General features: G+C 27.2%; 1 protein-coding gene across 1 annotated transcript; it reads left to right on the top strand.

Moving 5' to 3' along the window:
* The first annotated feature begins 6,844 nt into the window (after positions 1-6,844).
* On the top strand, positions 6,845-9,259 carry LOC8286611 (homeobox-leucine zipper protein HAT4). Its single transcript, XM_048375002.1, has 4 exons — positions 6,845-7,316; positions 7,661-7,980; positions 8,249-8,328; positions 8,452-9,259. The coding sequence occupies exons 1-4, from the start codon at positions 7,151-7,153 to the stop codon at positions 8,822-8,824; spliced, it is 939 nt and encodes a 312-aa protein (XP_048230959.1). The 5' UTR covers positions 6,845-7,150; the 3' UTR covers positions 8,825-9,259.
* Positions 9,260-21,321: the final 12,062 nt, after the last annotated feature.

A 21,321-nucleotide genomic window follows, 5' to 3' on the forward strand; every position in this document is an offset into this window, starting at 1 on the left:
ATATTGCATTTTGGTTAAAATAATTTTATAAAATTTTGATAAAATTCATTTGTAAATTTGAAATTTATGTGTTTGGTTGAAATAAATATTTATTTACAATTCTACATAATTAAATCTGTAAAATTGATTATAATAAAGTAAATTTAAATAAAATTTTACATTATTAAGTTAATATTTTCTTATAAAACCAAATTACTCCATTCAACTTGATATTTCTTTTCTATTTTTTCTTTTACATCTTCTTTGTATGTAATTTTTTAATTTTAATGTATTCCATTGACTTCATTTTTTAATATGAAATAAACAGTATAATTATTATTCTAATAACACCAAATAGAAAAATTTATTTATAAATAAAATGGATCTCTTAATTGCTATTAAAAAATAGAATTAAATATTGACATTTAGTTTATACTGAATTTATCTAAGAATTTCAGTATATGCTACTGTCTCTCAATTCTTAAAAAAAAAAAAAAGAAGCTAAATGGACTTAAAATTGTAGATTTTTCTATTAGAATTGGCAAAAACAAGTCAAAATTAGAGGAATTGGCCTATAATTTAATAAATTTTAGAGCAAAATTGGATCTTATTTCTAAGAAAAAAGTTAAGATTAAACATAATATTGCGTTGCATATTCATCAACAATTGTTATCGAGGCTGTAGAATTTTATCACAAATTTTTAAATTCATTTTTCTAGCATTTCACTGAAAGTAATTTGTCAAATAATTAAAACTTATATACAGCATAGAGTTGAATTTAGTTTAAATATTAAATTATTTGAAAAGTTAGTTGACATGATATTTGGTATTTTGTATGGCATGCATAAATAATCTGAATGAGCGGTATTATTAAGAATAGGGGCGAAGGCATGCGTACTTGGTCCTTTGGTCGGGCCAAAATAATATAAGATTGTATCACCTATCTAAGTGTGTGGCGGATAAATATATGATTTTTATATATGAAAATTGAAACAAAAAAATACATTTATAGGACCCCTCCAAGATCACCCTGACTCTACCCTTACCAGGACTATGTTGAACGAAGAGATATAGTTATTCATCATTAATCGGATAGACATAGACACTTTTTCATTATTTATGACCATATTTTGATATATAAAATAAGTGATCTAATATGTATATTTAATTTTTAAATATAAATTATGTATAGTTTTATTATTTTTTATATTAAGTTATCGATTAATAAATTATATTTTTAATTTAAATAATAAGTTTAATTCTATAAATTTTTGAATTATATTTTAAATATTTTAATTGACTAATAAATTAGTTTTATAATTATATAATAATTTTATAATCCTGAAATTTATTTATATTTTTGTATTTTTAATATGAATTATATAATATTATAAATTATTAATAATATTATTAAACCAATAAATATAATAAAAAATATAAGAAACATATTTAAAAATATATAAATAATATTTAAAAAATAACCGAAAAATATTTAAAATTATATTAAAATCTATCTAACCAACTCAATTCATATTATTATTTATAATTAAAATAATTAAAACAGTTATATACTACACACATATAAATAATTAATTTTAACTTAAATGTTACATTGTTAAAAATCATCATATAAATTTTTATGTATTTTATATAAATAAAAGAAGTTTATATTTGATAAAGTTTTTAAATAAGTTATAACTGAATTGAATTTTATCATATATAATAAATTTTTAAAATAAAATCTAAAATTATAAGACTGCTCAGCGACTATTATCTTTTTTTTTTTTATCTTTAATTTATTTATTCCTTTTATTTTCTCATCTATTCAATTCTAAAATTGTGTTGGAATGCATTCTTGATGATGTATTTTGTTTGAGTGATTGAAATGGAAAAGTATGATGTGGTAATGTATTGTGTGTAATAGAGGAAAAATAGAATTCCCTTTTATAATAAGCTCATTAATGGTCAATGGGAACCGACAAATTTGAATGACACATTCCTAACCTAATGATATAGTCACCTTTTTTTTTCTTTTCTTCCAAAGATCCAACTTAACCTTCTCTGAACACCCGACAAGAACCAAGAAAAATTGAATGCTAGGAAAAAGGATTTTAATTCAGTTATACCTAAACCTTTTCTCTTAAGAAAGGAGATTGTAATAATAACCTACTTTGTCAATGATTAAAGCATGCTATTTTGTTCATAATTACGAACTTAAATGATTAGATCATTATCCTCCTGCTGCCGTGGGAATAGGGATGTAATCGTAATTTCACGACTAGGATGAATATCGCACGCGCGGGGAAGGAGAGTGGGAAGGGAGAAAGGGGTAAGAATCGGAGAGGAGATCAAATGATTGTGAAGAAGTGGGTGGTCGGGGCGTGAAGGGACAAGATGACACGCACGACTGTGTTGTTGGAGTGTAAGAAGGGGTGAGGGGAGTGGGGGATTCACAGAAAGAAAGACAGTAGGTAGGGACCATAAAAGGAAAGGTGTGAAGGGCACGTGTCTCCAGGCAGGACATGCTCGTCCACGTGAGTTAGAGGAGGAGGAGGGAGAGGGAGAGGGAGAGGAAGGGGAGAGTTTTTCCTTCCCCACGCTTTTCCTTATTTCCCGCACCCTCTCCTCCCATGTGAATACCACTCTCTCCTGTCCCCTTTTGCTTCCTCTCTCTCTCTCTCTCTCTCTCTCTTCAATACTGCATACATATTACATACATCCTTCTTTCTTTTATTACTATTGTTTGTTTCTGTTTGTAACTCAGCTTAGCTTCAAGCCGCATGCTACTAGATCCCTTTTCTTATCCGGAATTAAGTTGACATTAATGCCCTCACTTAGGATTTATGAATTTTATATTTGAATTTTTCTTCCTCTTCTTTTTTTTTTTTGAACATTTTAGTACATTGCAGTCTAAATTTTATTATTCTACAATATTATTAATGGCGACTTTGAAACTTGCAAGACTGATATAAAATTAACATTCATAATCTGGAAAAATTGGTACATGATCATATATGATTGAAAATTAAGAAAAATCAACGACACACTTAATGACCATTTTGCAATTTTAAGAATATGAAGTTTCCTAGTAAACCATTCGAGGGTGAGAAGAGATGAATTTAATGTATAAGAAATTAATTTGATCAAATATCAAGAACTCATAATATGAGTCAATTGTGAGTATACAAATTTTTAAATAAAAAAGTTCAGAATAATTGATCTTTAATAAAAAATTATGGAGCTTTGATTGATATTAATTTATATTTTTTTTCTTCTACAGAAATAGATACCTCTTAGGGTCCAAAATCATAGGCAAAGTCTCCTTATTATAAACACATTGAACTATGTGTTTTTTTTTATCAATACGGGACAATTAAAAAAACTAAAAAATATTTATTTAAAATTCACATAATTTCCAACATGAATTGATAGGAAATGAGCCACAACTCTCGAATTGTTAATATCCTAAATTTTCAGATTACTAAAAGAAAAAATGCGCTTTTCATTTTCTATATCAATGTCTTGGAAGTAATTTTTGCATGTTTATAAATATATAACATAACCAACAAAATCTTCCATCAAATACAAAAACTTTACGGAGCTCACATAAAGATTTCGAATTTAAACTTTTATTTTTTTTCCTATAATAAAGAAAAAGAATAATATAAAATGAATTTTATTGTTTTATAATAGAAATCTTTATAAACCGAATGATATATGGATAATATTAAATTTATTTTCAATTCATAATTATTTTATAGAAAAACATTTATATGGCATTTTTTTATGCATAAAATTAAATTCAAACATTAACGTGTCATTGATTATTAGCCATCATATTGTAAAGATAATCGAGTACCATTGGGATATATATTTAAAATATTGCTCATTTTATTCTTAAATTTATTATTTTTTTAACATTATAATTTTAGTAAAAATTGAAATAAATTAGAACTTCGAGATACAAAATTCAAAAAATATATAAGAGGTATATGAGTAAAAGGGCCCAAAGAGTGGTTGTTTAAATCATAAAATAAATATATCATAGTAATAAGGCCATGTTCGAGTAGAATAAGGTATGACGTTGGTTGCTTTCAAGAGACATATATGTGTGTGTATGTATGTATGTAGATTTGATGCTTTCGCTTGAATTATGTTAGCCATTAGAAATATTAAAAAGAACCCCATTTCAGCTCTACCCATTTTAGTGACTTGCACAATTGTTAGTCGCCCGCGCGTGCATCACTCTCTTTTCCATAACCATTCGTCAGCAGTACAAGCATAAAAATCACAAGGCATCATCATCATTCATTGATTCAACTCGTTTGAATGTGTAAAACACGCGTCTTAACCGAGACGGAGAGTTGCCATCTCAGGAGATGAAAAGAGCCTTTCTTTTATTACAAAGGAAAAAGAAGAAAAAAGAAAACGAAAAAGAAAAAAAGTTTAAGAAAGCGACACTTTTGTCCGGTGAGAAGCCTCATCTCCCCCCTCGTGCCAATCGCATGAGAAAAAGATTTTCCGGAAAAGAAAATGAAAATAAAAAAAAAGATAAGGAGAAGTGGGGGACCCACATTTTTATGATGAAAACAAAAGTTGATCTGTCTGCTTCCAATCATCAACCATCCACTCTTGATTTGATGGTTGTCTGACTTAACTGGCTTTGGCCCTAATTATATTGCAGGCACAGGATATCATGGACCCACCACCACACCTTAGAAATTGATCTTGGCCCCCCCTTGTTTGATGGAATCACAACCGTTGGTGTTGAATCGAGGGAATGTTGATCGCTCGGGTGATGTTTTCAGGTATATCTGTGGCCCCCACCTTTGTTTAATTGTATATTAATTATTATTCATGGGTAATGCGCGTCTTGGGTATTGCTTAGTTGGGATTTTGAGACATAAATTGAGTGTAAACTCTAATAATAGAACTAGTTGCATTTGATTAGGGGTTTGGTGGTCTGGCGATGTTTTTCCCTTTGAAAAGCTTATTATTTCAGCTACATCCCATGTTTGTTTTATGACTTCCACTTTTAATGTTTTTGGTAATATTTTTTTCTTCTTTAAAAGAAAAAATGCTAGTTGTCCTGCACGGAAATCATTCAGAGGCCAAATGAAATACAACTCTAATGTTCTTTTCTTTTTCTCTAAAAAAACTCAAATTCTTACAATATTTTCAGTGTAAAAATGACAACTTTCTTTGATTTTGCTACATAGAGAATATTTGAAAATAGCGATTATGTTATATGCTGTTGACAATTATTTATTTATTTTTTAAAAAGAATTTGATTGTAAAGCTTACCTCACCGACAATTAAATATTTAGACTTTTCTTAGAAAATGAAATAAGAGCAAAACCCCCTTGTTTTTTTTTTTTTTTTTTTTTGTTTTTCTTTCTGATGAAAATGAAGAAAAGGAGATTCACATTTGGAAATGGAATTAAGGAGCCTGACATGCATGTTTATTGCACTGAGTTAGTTTCCTCATAATCAATGATCCTATTTAAGATGGGATGATATTTGAATTTGAACAAGGCACCAATCAAAGGTATTACGAATTTATGAGGGCGCATGATACTTTTTCGCATGATAAATTCAAAGAAAAGGTTACCATCAATAATTAAGAATAGGAAAGTAACTTGCAGATACCAATACATAATTTTGTTTCTGACTGCCATTCCTCATGCATTCATTGTCAAAAAGAGTTTATCACCTTTCATATTTACATATCATCCACCCCCAAAATTCAAAGATAACAATGTTCATAAATGGCTAACTATGTATTTTCTTTTAACATTTAAACATGAATTTAGTCAATATCTTTATGTTATTGTATATAGTTATTTAAACACTATACAATGTAGAGTTTATATATGTGTCTATCAAATCAAATTAAAAATTAAAAATATTTAAGAAGTTATATAGATATATGTTAAATTTAATTAAAAATTAAAAATCTAAAATTACTAAATGGTCAAGATTTACATCTCCAAATATCCCTTCTAAAATTTAATTAATTTGAAAATAAATCTATGTAATAAAAACTTAATATCTTCTTTCTTCTGAGACATAAACATGGATCCTTAAAGTATCTATTTGTTTATGAATAAGTTGTGCAATGGAGGGGATACATATAATATGCTGATAGTATTCATTGAGTTTGAGAGGGATTTAATTATTTATATTTTCTTATGAATTTGGGGATTCAAGTAGTCTTAAGCGGATGGTCAATTATCAATTAAAACTGTAACGTTATATGCTAGGAATGTCTACTCTAATGTATGTTGGTGGAATTTGCTCTGTTTGGTAACATGTCCGTTTGATATCCATAGGAGCATAAACAATGGCCATTCGATCCATTTTTAGGAGTACTCATGTATAATTGTGGACATAATCAATAATGTTTATGTGGGGATTTCAAATAAGAGAGAGATACGACACCGTAAAAATAATGAGATCTGTAAATAATGAGGTAGAAAATAATTCCATAATTATTATGGGTCACTTTTATTTTTGGGCACAGTCAACAGTCAAACAACATAGTTAAGCAAACTGAGCATGCAGCAGGGTATGCCAAACTGTACAAGACGCAAAATGTACAAAACTGAAACAGTGTTTTCTTGAAATTTACCATGGTTAAAAAAGAGTTATAGATGGAAGAGAAGAAAAAGAGAGAGAGAGAGAGAGAGAGAGAGAGAGAGAGAGAGAGAGAGAGAGAGAGGGGGGGACAAAAACAAGGCAGAAGAAGAAAATGGGTTTTGGAGGAAGTAAAGAAACAAACTAGAGTTAGGTATTATTATTTGAGGAGGCAAAAGCCATGATTGAGATAATTGGCCTCCTGACACCAAGTCATGATTGAAACTTACACATTACACACATACACACACACACCCCACTCTCTCATTTCTTTCTCTCTTTCCTTTCTATATAATCTCCTCCCTACTCAACTCCACACCCCATCCTCATAACTCTTTCTTGTTTCTCTTTCCCTCTCTAAAGCTCAAAACTTATACTCTCTTTCTCTCTCTTCAAAGCCAGTCCAATATCAAGAAAGAAGCCTTTCTCTGATATATGTATATATAGAGAGAGAGGTTTAAAGAAAGAAGTTCCTGAAATCTACATATTAGGTTATATTGGTTTCTTGTTGGTATCTTTTCCGCAAGAAAAGAAGATGAGGGGGGAGAAAGAAGATTTGGGTTTGGGCTTAAGCTTGAGTTTTCCTCAAAACTACAGTTCTTTGCAGCTTAATCTCATGCCTTCTTCTGCTAATTCTTCTTCTCCTTCTGCTTTTAATCCTCAAAAGCCTTCATCATGGAATGAGACCTTTCCTTCTTCAGGTATGCTTATTCTTCTTTTTTTTTTTTTTCTTTATTATGTTACTTTAGGCATTTCAAGATCTGCATGGCCTCAAAGTTTTTTCAGATCTACACTTTCCTTCTTCCTGCTTTTATCATCAATCATTTTCTCAAGAAACAAACACAGTACACCCTAAAATAAGGTTTCTTTTTCAAATAACATAAATTATGCGTTCTTTTTGTATTTACTTTTTCATGTTAGATCTCTTTTACACATTAAAATCTGGCTTTTTTTTTTTAATCTATCGTTTTCAAATTACAAAAAAATAAAAACCCATCTTTTTATTCTCAAGATCCGTTTTTTTAACAATTCAAGAATCATGCAGATCCAAGCACTGATCCTTGCCGTGCCGAAACAAGATCATTCTTGAGAGGAATCGATGTGAATAGGCTACCAGCAACAGCTGATTGCGAAGAGGAAGCAGGCGTATCATCACCCAACAGCACGATATCAAGTGTAAGTGGAAAGAGAAGTGAGAGGGAAGGGATTAATGGGGAAGAACATGAGCATGACATGGAAAGAGCTTCTTCTCGTGGAATCAGCGATGAAGAAGACGGTGACACTTCAAGAAAGAAGCTTAGGCTATCTAAAGATCAGTCTGCTATTCTGGAAGAAAGCTTTAAGGAGCATAACACTCTCAATCCAGTAAGTTGTTCTCATTTTTTCTTACCTTTTCTCTTTTATGGTACGGGTGAAGATTCAATCTTTATGTTTGGTTGCTTAGGAAAATTGAGTCTTTGACTTGTGGGTATATATATCAACTTAGTTACTACATGTTCACTGCTAGTTAACAGCAATTATTAATCTTTTGGCAAAGCACACAGTGAACAGAGAATTCTCGATTTGGGTTACTATCTTGGAAGGGTATTTTGGTAATTGAACTAACAAATGTCTGATTTCTTACCATTTACAGAAGCAAAAGTTGGCATTGGCTAAGCAGTTGGGGTTGAGGCCACGACAAGTGGAGGTGTGGTTTCAGAACAGAAGGGCAAGGTGAGAAATTTCTCTTATCATTTTGAGGGTATTTTTCTCATCTAGATTAATTAAACCTAATATAACTTTTTTGGTAGTTTTATACTTACGTTGAAATTAAAAAAATATATATATATTTTACAGGACCAAGCTGAAGCAGACTGAGGTTGACTGTGAGTTCTTGAAGAGATGTTGTGAGAATTTAACAGAAGAAAACAGACGGTTGCAAAAAGAAGTTCAGGAGCTGAGAGCACTGAAACTTTCCCCACAATTCTACATGCAAATGACCCCACCAACCACTCTTACCATGTGCCCCTCATGTGAGCGTGTCGCGGTCCCACCAACTTCATCATCAACCGTAGATCATCCGAGGCCCCACCATCAGATGGGTCCTACTACACAGCATCACCACCACGGCCATCACCACCATCGGCCCATGCCCATCAACCCATGGGCACCATCAGCTACCCCCATCGCACAAGGAGGACCGTTTGATGCCCTACGTCCTCGATCGTAATTATAAGCGACTAAACAAGGTCATTTTGGTCATTTTGTAGGGACATATCAAATATGAATGACCCTATTTTAGGAAAAGGTTGTTGGAATGTGTAGTATATTAAGGGAGGCAAGGAAGAGTTGTAACAGGGTAGCAATTTGCATTTTCTTGTATTCAAAGTCTTTATTATTTTTTATTTTTTAGGGTCTAAGATATGGTTGTTGTAAGGTGTGATTTGGTGGGTCTTCATGTTTTGTATTATTGACCCATCAATCTCTCCCCTTTCAGAAGGGTTGACATATAATTAGTTTAATTTTTTTTTAGTGCTAATTAATACTAAATCCCTCTTCAGCCCCTTCCCAACCTCTCAACTTTTGTTGAGAATGGGTAAAAGCAAAGAGGAATTCGAATGTAAAGTGCAATCTCTAATTAATGAATTTATTAATTTAACTACCATGTTTAATTATTATTTATGTGAGAATCTCTCTCTCTCTCTCTCTCTCTCTGTCTCTCTCTCTCTCTTTTTTCTATGTGAAATTTTTATTATACATAGAAGTGGTGTTTGGTAGGAACAACTATAGAGTTTACTGGAAGTGTTTTGGGTGTAATTAACCATTTATTCCCTAATAATTACATTTTGATGAAAGCAAGTATTATTTTTGCCATGTGACAATGATGTGAAAACAAAGTATTTTAAAAATAAAATAAAATAAAATATCCTCATGAACTTGAAGAAAATACTTTAGCGGTTTCATGAAATTGAACTCAAAGAATGAGACCTCTTCCTGATTTGTGGGATTTGTTTACATATTGCAATAATCATGTTTGACAAAATACTTCCTTAATTTCTTGCTTTATGCTTCCTTGTCAACTTAGGTTTCAACTTTCAAGTATTAAATACCCATATTCAATATATAAGCACCTTAAAAGTTTATGGTACTAAAGAGTCAAGGAGAGGAGGAGACTTTAGATGAGAAGTTTACATATCGCATGTGCCAATTTTTGTTAGAACAGCAAAAGAGTTCAAAATAAGAGGATTTCTTTCCTAGAGTACAGAGAAGAAGAATACTTTAAAAAAAAAAAAGAAAATTAATTTTACAGTGAAATATATATATATATATATATATATATATTCTCTTTTTCTCAAATTTTTTATTTATACGATATTTTTTCATTATTTTGTCGTAAAAAAACAAACAATATATTTAAAAGATACCGAAAAGATATTATATTAATTTTTATTATTATGAAGCAAATTTTATTTTATATCTTTTTTATTTTTTTTTAAATTTATCAGAAAAAAATCTAAAAGTATACCTAAAAATACTCAAAGTTTATTTATTTTAATTTGTATTATTATAAATTTTTGTTTCAAAACTTTGTTCAAAAGAATATACTAAAATATACCTAAAAAATACTGGAAGAATATTATTTTTAATTTATATTATTATAAATTTAATTTTTATTTTATATTTTATATTTTTTTTATTTCTTGTAGATTTCGTCAGAAAAAAACTAAATATATAATTAAAAATTACCGAAATTTTATTATTTTAAATTGTATTATTATGATTTTTTTTTTCAAAATCTCGTATGAGAAAAGATATTAAAAGTATATCTATAAAATATTTAAATGATATTATTTTAGATTGTATTACTTTAAATCAGTCAAATAAAATAGATTTATTATTTTTATTTTATATTTTTTATATTTGGTATTTGCGAATTAAATGATTTTATATTTTTTTTACAGCAATTAGTTTATTTTAATGATATAAAAATATATATTTTATAAAATAATACCATAATATACTAAATACAGTTTAAAAAATATAAAAATATAATAAAAGTAAAATTAAAAAAGTTATTTAACAGTCATAAAAATATATTTGAAAAACATAGTAATAAAGTATAGAAATATAGATATGCGCAAAAGGCTCTAAAAAAACGCGCACATTATGGTCCATAGACCTTTGGTCCATAAACCTTATCGAATAAGGTAACTATGCAGTAAAAATTTCAAAGTAAGCTTTTACTTTTGCTAAATAGGTTGCATTTGATTGGTAGGATAAGATAAGATAAATGCTCATAAACGCTCATTCTCATAAGAGGAAAATTTAGTCTCCAACGCCATCGATTAATTTGTCCCCCTCTTGAAATATAAACAGCCCAATACTTATCCATTGAAAGGAAGTCATCTTACATAAATATAATATTTATATAAATTAAAATTAATATAAATATTTACAATATTATTGAAAATAAATTATTTAGATATAAATATGAATTTATATAAAATATTAAATTTAACTTTTTAATATATAAAAAGATATTAAATTTTTAATCAGAATAAGTAAATGATTATGAATTATTTTTATTATTTAAGAAGTATAAATTCTGTAATGTAATTCTAAAATAATTTTTTAAGCTTTATATTTTTTAAAATTTTTTTACTTGTATTTTAATTATATTTAAAGATGAAAGTAGAATATGTGAATAAAAAATAACTATTAATAAATTAATTACAGTAATAAAATAGTCTAGTGCCCCTTTTTTGGACGGAAGTCATTTTATACGAATAAAATATGGCTAAATACATAAATGGGTCTCTGAATTTGTCTCATTTTTGCAATTCTTCCTACAATATGAACTTTAATTCAATTAAACTTTTCAACTTTACGGGTTATTAGTTTTAAGCCATTCAATCACATATGTTATGCACGTATATTTTACGTCAACTAAAAACGTGTAAGTTTGAATAAAATAATAATATATTTAAGTATAAAATAATGATTAATTACATAAATGGCCCATTGAATTTTTCTCATTATTACAATTGGTTCCTAAAATTCAACTTTGATTCAATTGGATCTCTCAACTTTACTGGTTGTTACTTTTAAATCCTTCAATCACAAACATTAAGGGCGTGTATTTTACGCCTTCTAGAAAACGTGTGAGTTTGAATAAAATAATAATATATTTAAAATATAAAATAAGTAAATAAAATAAAAAAGTAAAACAATGAGTTTTAGCTCTCAGACAAAACTTATCATTTTTTGATATTTCTTAAATATTTCATTGTTATGGCTACTGGTGTGGGTATAGCCTGTGAGAATAAAAAGACTAATTTGATGACAGAAAAATTGAAAGATTACAGGGTTTATTTTAGTCCTTTGAAAAATATTTTTTTTATTTTATTTAATAAATTAACAAAATAATTTTAATATACAATAAATAGTATATTAGAATTAATGGAACACACTTTTTACAAGATGTTAATCCAGAGCGCTTAACTTCCATATGTGAAGGATTTAAATATAACAACTCGTGAAGTTCATATGCGCAATTGCATCAAAGTTGAGTTTAGGGGGCCAATTATGAAAATAAGATAAATTCAATAATTTAATTATGCATTTTGTCTATTATAAGTAACGTTGTTAGTAAGAATATTAATTTTTTATTACTACCGGTAGTGGAGGGATAAAAGTAACAACACATAAAGTTGAGAAGTCCAATTGAATCAAAATTAATTTTGGATGGCCAATTGCAAAAACGGAATAAGTTCAAAGATCCATTTATGTATTTAGTAATAAAGTATTTATGTGAATTAGACATTAATATGGATATAGTGGTTTATTAAGCATAAGTTATTTAGATACATATACAAATCTTTATATTAAAATATAAAATTAAAGTTTTTTTTTATGAAATCGAACAAGAAATATATACAAATTAAATTAAGAAATATATTAAAAATTCTAGTATAATTCTTATGAAAGAAAGTAAGTAAAAGACTTTGAAGTAATTAAATAGAGAAGAGAAAAATTAGATAAAATTTACAATTATAAGAAATGGATTAAAAATTTTAGAATAATTCCTACGGTGAAAGAGTGAGGAAAATAATTTAAATTAATTAAATGATTAAGTATAAAATTATAATACTTTTAATACTAATTAATATTTATCTTCCTATAATAGTTAATGCCTTCTTTAATATCCATACAATTATTATCTTTTAGTAGTTTTTTGTCATATAAATTCTTAAACTCACCACAATTTCAATAAAATACTTACAAATCATAGAAAAAGTAACTTAAAATAAATAAAATTTTCTTTTCTTTCGTGCAGTTTCCTCTTGTTTCTCAATAATCAAACAAATAAAAATCTGCCCTAATAAACAATTGATTCTTCAAACATATAAACAACGAACAAAGAACAAAGAAAAAAATAAATTTTTATAATTTGATCATACTACCATTTTTTTTCTTTCTTTATTCTAATCAATAGAAATCAAGAACAAGATGAACAAATTTGAAAATTTTGATTTGATTTTCATTTAATGTCATTCTTTTATAAAAAATAGATTATCTAAAATTATCTAATATATAAATAAATATTCAAAGCAAAGATTAGGCATTAGCCTACTATTCAAGTAGGTCTTAATAAGACTTGGAAACTATTGGTCAATCCGAATGTAGTGCAAAGTTCATATTTACTACTTCTTTATTAAGTATTTGGTTAATGTCATATATTTTCTATTTTATCTTTTTCTTACTTCTCTAAGTTTATTAATCTACATCAATTAATAAATTTTCTTTTTCCTAACTATTATATCGATTCAATCCCCATTAATATATTCCTTAACGGACAATATTAATATGGCCACAGTTGTAATATTAAATAAAATATAATTTAAATGAAGTGAGAGAATTAAATATACATTTTAACTAAACTTGTATTGATAAAGTAAATGGTGTAATAGTGTCTATAAAATATAAAAAAAATAAAACAAAATGATATTACCACCTTTCTTAATATATTGGAAATTACCAAAATAGAGACTGCTAGCTTGGGTAGATTGTAGCTAAGAAGAATAATGCTATTTATTTATGCAGTTTACGAGTATAAAAACAGTTATTGGCAATAATTTGATGGAAGTAATAATGATCCCACTGCTACTCTTCATGATGGTAAGGAGTTTGTTTTCAAAGCAGTGTGATAATTTCAGGGAACATATGCAACTTTTGAGATTTGACTTGAATAGGCCTTTATTAGGAACCCACATAAAAGCAGAGAAAGAGGAACACCATTCGGGTAAAAGATAAGATTTCCTTGCTTCTTACAAGATTTTCTATTTCTATATATTTGTCCTCTTCTCCACACTAATAATATGGAGATTATTACCATTCCTATGGTCAATTAATTTATTACTATTATATTAGAATTTCAGTTCCTGTTTGGGACCAAAACTTCATAATCCTTTATAGGGTTTCAAAGTGATGATGTTACCCATTTTAAAGATTCGTCCATCCCATCCACAAAACAAGACCGTTTCCTCTTGTGTCTAAGCGGTTATTTGTCTCTTCTTAAATAAAGGAGTTACGCCATAAATGATATTACCATTACTCAGTTATGGATGTTAAAATTATTAGAACATCCAGAGACATCCATTTATATATAAATCGCTTTTTTTTCTTTTACTCCCATACGATGAATATGGATATTATTTGTTAATTTTGATATTCCACTATTTTAATATTATATTAACTAATTAATTAATTTTTAATTAAATAATTTTTTTTTATTTTAAAAATAATATTTTAATTTATATTTTTAATAATTATATAATAAATTTTTATTTTTAAAAATAGTAAAATCAATTATTTTGATAGTATTAATTTATATAATATTAAAACTAATTAATAAATATTTTAAGATAATTTTAATATTATTACATTAATAAAATTTTAAAAAATAGTTAGTTTGATTAAAATGTTATAAATTAATATTAAATATTAAAATTTTTATCAAATTACATCTATCAACTTAATTTTATAATCGAAATAATAATAACAACTAATATAATTGGATAAGCGACTAGTTATTAAATTAAATTTTGGTCATTTCTTTGTTTCATTTTTTTTCTAAAAGACTCTTATTACATTTTTTTTTAATTAAATGAGTTACAATCCAATATATACTTTGTTAATGTCGTTTAGAATCACTAAGTAAACATATTTTTGATAATTAACAATGAAATTAATTATTAAAAATAAACTATATTTTGGGATGGATACAAAATGTATTAAAATGAGACCAAAAAAGTAATAGAGTTGAGATTTTATTTAAAAGGTTTCTAATACTATAAATATCTTTACTTAAAAATTAAAAATATTTACTTAACCAATTAACACTAATACTATTCGATTTGAATAGACCAGCACTATATAAGAGGTTATATTTATATCCAAACTATTAAATATGAAATCGATTTTTAGTGGATAATATTATCACTCATTATTTTAAATTAGTTATTGCTAATTTATTATTATTTATTTAAACATAATATTCTAACAAATTCATCTTGTTGTATGCTCTTTTATAAACGTTGGAATAGACCAAATTTTGTGAAAATCCTATCATTTTCAGTTTTTTAAACTAATAACACTTCACCTTATTATTTTTTACCATTTTTATTAAGTAAAACTATTATTAAATCTAAACAATATTATTGATTAATTTGTACATATTAATTATTAAATTACTCATTATTTATTTAAAGAAACTAAATTAACTCATTGTTATAGAAATATTGGCACAAACATTTTGCTAAATTTATTTGTCCTTTCCCTTTTTCCTATTTATACTTTCATATATCATATTAATATTAATCATTCACCCATATAAATTATATTTGTTGTTTTATTTCTATATATAGTTATGTATAATTTCTAAAACATCTAATTCAAAAAATTAATTATTTTATAAAAAAATTATTTTTCTTACCCTGCATAAGCAAATTAAGCATCCAGTATGACAACTGATTACTTATTGAAAGACCGAACATGAAATGAAAAGTCATATTAGAACCACTTGCCAAACTATTTTTGGCATCCATAATTAATTAGTTATGTGTAAATCAATTTTTTTTTTATTTCATGCATGGAAATATAAAATTAAGAAATAAAGCAATGAATGGTCAAAATATAAGTCCATGAATATTACACTTCAATTTGCTAAAATTATGCTCTAGTATTCGTTCAAAAATTTTATAAGAGGATTTCCTCAAAAAAATATTTATAAGAGCAACTAGTAACAGAAAATAAAATATATAATTATGGATACAATATAGTTGATAGTAAAACTTCTAATAGAGATAGACTCTTAGAATTAGACATATACTCAATATTAATTATTAATAAATTTAAATAAATAATTAAAGAAATACAATTAATTAAACAAATTTTTGTATGTCCCTCCTCTTTCTCATTTTTATACATTAATTTCATCATTACTAGAGATATAGATTATTGTTATGATTATTTTTCTCCTATCGGAAATTTTGGTGGAGTCAGGTCCAAGGTCACCACCAGTGTGTTGTTGGGGTTTCTGATTCATCCGTGGAAATCATCAGAATTCAAAGTTTAGCAATTATATTGTGAAAGTTGTGAATTTTAATGAAAATGACATTTTGTACAATTTGTTAATAATAATGATAATGAAAATAACATATTCGAAAACCATTTTGGAGATTTGCAACAAATATATTCCCATGCACTTTTCTTAAAATAAAAAGTAAAACCACTCGCAGAATTTAGGGCGGAAATAGGAAAAGAAAAAATAAAAAACTACACTAGAGGCATACAATTCATAATGGTGGCTTTTCCTTTCAATTGATAGAAGATGTTCAAAATTGGTATCCATAAAGTAATAATCCAATCAAGAAAGTTATCAAAAATGACAAGAACCTAACAAGTTGAGGATGATCCTGTAGCAGTAGTAGAAGGAGGGCAGACAAGATGAGCAAATAAAAAGCTGATTAAAACAAAAACACACCATCTTCAGGAATGTAGCTGTCTTTCTTATCACCCGTGATTCACTATATATATATATATATATAACATCACTGCCTCTTACATTACATTAACAAAGCTTGGAACATTCAAGTTTTGCACGTGCATATATATATATATATATATATACACATACATTTCATATATGTACACATGCATGCACGAATGAATTGAAAAGCATATTTACTTCCATCTTTCTCTTTTTTCTTTTTCCAGATAAGGACTTGCCGAAATGATTATTTTTATAGTAATTATTATAATTTATTTTTTAAAATTTTATTTGGGGGCCGAACTAGATAGAGTAGGAAGCATTCCTTGGCAATTTCATTAACGTCCATAAGAAGTTAACCCTATGTTTTTGGGTCACAAGTGAAATAATACGAGAATTTAAAAAAAAATGCTAAATATCCCACCATGAAATATTAATATAGACTTATAATTGAATTTAAGAGGATTTAACCCGATAATTTGGGAGAATTGTGATTTTAACATTTTCTTTTGTTATTTTATATCTTCAAAGATTTTATCAAAAAATATTAAGAATTTAAACCCTAACTGCGACTTTTCTTTCTAATATTGATGGGCTCATTTTGTACCAAAATTGGCTTATATTTTCTTTCTTTCCTTTTTTCACTACTAATCCTCTCTTTCTCACTAGGTTATACAATAAAAGGAAAAAAAAAAAAGAAGGCCTGTTGGAGCTCTACTATGTCTCTCTTGGAGTTTCCCCTTACACCATTAGCTGATCTATTCACATAATGATTCTAAGATTGCTTCCCTACTTTCCTCCATCTTCATCTTCATCTTCCTTTGATTTATTGGTCTGCCAAGTCTATATAAACTAACTTGGGCCCATTAAGATTGACGGCACAAGTTGTCATTGGATAAGAAGAAGTGCTAAGGTTTAGGGGGTGTGTTCTGATTTTCAAAGGTCCCGAGTGGAAGGTTCTGTTCTGGTAATAATGTCAAGGTTTGGTCATACTGCTTTACTTGAGGATTTAGGCTTTCAATTAAGTGATTTGGATTTGGGCAATACAACTTGCATCGGTCCCAGCTCCTCCGATACTCTATCGGTCCACGTTGAAGGCCTTGTGGTTGCGGGGTGATCGTTTCACGGCTTGGGTTCACAGGCTCTACTGGGCCCTTGCCATATATTTGATGTTCTGTTTTTTCTTTTTGAAAGTTCATCTTTAATTTTGGGTGATGTTGATCTTTACGAGTCCGGTGGGTAATACTTAAAGAAGAAATTTTATGGGAAACTATTTTTATTTATTTATTATTTCTATGACTTTCTTAAAATTATTTTCTTTATGATTTTTTTTTAAATTTTAATTTATATAATTTTTTTATTATTTAGAAATTTATCAAAAAATATTAAAAGTATTTCTCAATGATACCAAATAAATTTAACTTGTATCATTGTAAAATCAGACAAGTGAGGTAAACTTATCATATTTATGTTTGGTATTTATATTTTTTAGAATTTTTTTATAGCATTATTGATATAAGCTCAATTTTAATCAAAGTTTTATTAATTAAAAATTATATCTTAGGTGATACATATTAGCGCTATTAGTATAATTCAAATTAAATCAAAATAGGTCGAGTAGACTATCATGAAACAAGACCTAACGTTTGTGGAAGTAGCTCAATTTTTTTTTAAAGTATAAATAATAAATTGATCAAAACATAAAACATGACCAAGCAAATATTTAAAAGTAGATCAGTTAAATAAAAAATTAATGGATCGATCAAAAACTAAAAATAAATTATCATGAAACAAGAATTAGTACTTATAAAAATAGTTTATTAATTCCATAAAAAATAAAAAATTGATTAAAACCTAAGAATATGTTATTATGGAATATGATATATCATTTTTTTAATTAGAAAAATTGAATAAAAAATGTTAAATTGATCTAAACCTAATAGTAAACTATCATAGAACATGAACTTGCATTTTTAAGAGAAGGTCAATTGAATAAAAAATGAAGAAATGATCAAAATCTAAGAGTAAATTTTCATAAAATATGATCTAGTGTTTTCAATAATAGTTCAATTGAATAACAAAACAATGATTTATCAAAATTTAAGAGTAAATTTTTTATAGAACATGATCTACTACTTTAAAAAATAAGTCAATTCAATAAAAAATGATGAAGTAATTAAACCTAAGAGTAAAATATCATAAGACATGATTTAGCACTTTCAAAAATAGTTTAATTGAATCAAAGTTCAATTGATTAAAAGAATGTACCATCACGTATAATTTACTGTAATCAATCCAAAAAGATTAAATATGCCTCACATAATTTTATGATTCTTTCTAATACATTAAATATTATTTGGATGGTTCAACTTTTTTCTAATCAATACAAATGCATTATACATTAATAATAGAATGAAATTTAAAACCAATATAAAATATTTGGTTTATACTATGGCTTGCAATTTCATTCGTTAATAAAAGTCCGTAATTAATAATCCAGGCACCATGTATACATTTTATTGAACTTAAACATAAAAAGAAACTTGATTAAAAATATGATCATGTCTGATTCATATTTTTAAAAAATATATGCACCTGTCTTATTTGGTGAGATTTTAAGAACACCCGGTGGTAGCTCCTCTTAGAAGCTTTTGGCCGATAATTGATAAAATACTTTCATATAATACTATACTACTTTTTATTATTATTATTAATTCTTAAAACTGTTCTCTTTAAACTACACGTCATCTTTATTTTATATATAACACATTTATTATTCTTTTTCAAATCTCACTCCCACTGATTAGTCTTGGTGCAATCTTTGTCCCGACGCATAAAACTCCAAATTCTCTCATTGATTGTTATTTTACTTATAGTATATGCTCATATGTTTTTGATTATCATATGAATTTTCTGGAATAATTATCTTTGTCGTTGTAATTAGCAAACTAACAATTAGCTTTTCTTCATAAATTAAAAAATTTAACGAATAAGAGTATACTATATGTGCTAGTGTTAATGATTTTGGTTATCAACAAATAAAAGCTAGTACATGGGATAGAAGAAACACACAATTTATTATGTTAATCATTGTAAGCCTTTGAATTGTTTTAGGTACCCTAATTTAAAGAGTGTCCGAATTGATTTGCAAGAGGGGCCATCGAAAAGTGAATCGTGATTGTTGCCCAGATGTGTTTTCAATTGGTTATATTGATCTTTTGGGATCTATTTGCTGATGAAGATAAGTGCTTTCATCCTATAAACTCACGATTGTAGATTCTGGGTAAGCATGAAATTATTTACATGGAAGAATTTATCTAAAAAAATATAATTGTTGGACCTCTACTTCAAGGAGGCAAAGAACTTACCATTGCCAGTCCAACTCAACGCTCCTCTGGGAGGTTTGAAGAAGAAGACTGATAATTTTACAGCTTAAAACTAGTGGTTGTGGGTACGGTGCGGCTGTGGTTGAGGAGGTCGTTTTATTTCTATTTTTTATTATTTAATTTTCTTATATTTAAACTTTTTAAAATAAACTCTCATTTAACGGAGATCGCTTAACAGCTGTTAAAAAAGGATTTAATGATGACAAAAATAAAAGTTAGAAAATTCTTTAAAATGAAATTAAAATATAGGGACGAACCGAACCAATCATACAAACAAAGTTCAGGGACCCAAAGATGGGTTTTGCCTTGTTTATTTGGTGATAAGTTAGATGTATATATTTGCTTTCCGTGTAATCTTTATGTTAAATAGACATGTTTACAATACAGTAGCGCTCATTCTTATAAATGAAGCTAACGGTTTTAGATTTTTGGTACCAATTAATTATTTGTCAATAAATAATTTATGAATCATTATTGTTATTTTAAATAATTTTTTATACTTTGTACTTTTATATGAATAAAACACAATATAAATTGAATATAAATTATATCTATATTTGATAATTTTACATACTAAAAATAACAACTCATAAATATTTATCAAATACTTGGATCAATCAGCTATCAGATATCCACTGTTAACTCTCAACTATCAATTTCACTGATCATTTGAACTAGAGGCTCTAAGTCAAGCCTCCTTCGTGAACTAGTTGTTGGATGAATTATGATAAAACTCTCAAATAGATATAATTTATCACGTTTTACGTAATAATGCGTGATATTATTTATTAATTTTTATATTTGTATTGAATAATTTTTAATAATAAATAAGTCAACTAATATAAACGCTAGATATTATAAATAATATCATATATCAATAATTTAAATTTAATTTTATTTACGCAGGATGTAATTTCTCAAGATTAAGAAACTTAACCAAGTTTGATGCTCCCTTGCAACTAGAGCCTAGAGGGAGGACGAAAAAGAATAACCCCAAGAATAAAGAATGAATAAGCTTTAACACCCTTAATCACCACGGACAATTCAAACTCTTAACAAGTCTTTTTTACAATATGCATTTTATATGATTCGTACAACCATATTATCGGATATTTTTAATTTGATCATGTTATCTTGCACCAAAACAAAACCTTCTTTCCATGAATGGCTTTCATGGAAAACAGAATCACAAATGTTATGGAGAAAAGAAGAGAATCACAAATGACATTTGTGGGAAAGTTCACATCTAATCAATTCAACAATTCAAGAAAAGTACTAACAATCACAAGA

Source organism: Ricinus communis, chromosome 5, assembly GCF_019578655.1.
Source record: "Ricinus communis isolate WT05 ecotype wild-type chromosome 5, ASM1957865v1, whole genome shotgun sequence".
Lineage (NCBI taxonomy): Eukaryota > Viridiplantae > Streptophyta > Magnoliopsida > Malpighiales > Euphorbiaceae > Ricinus > Ricinus communis.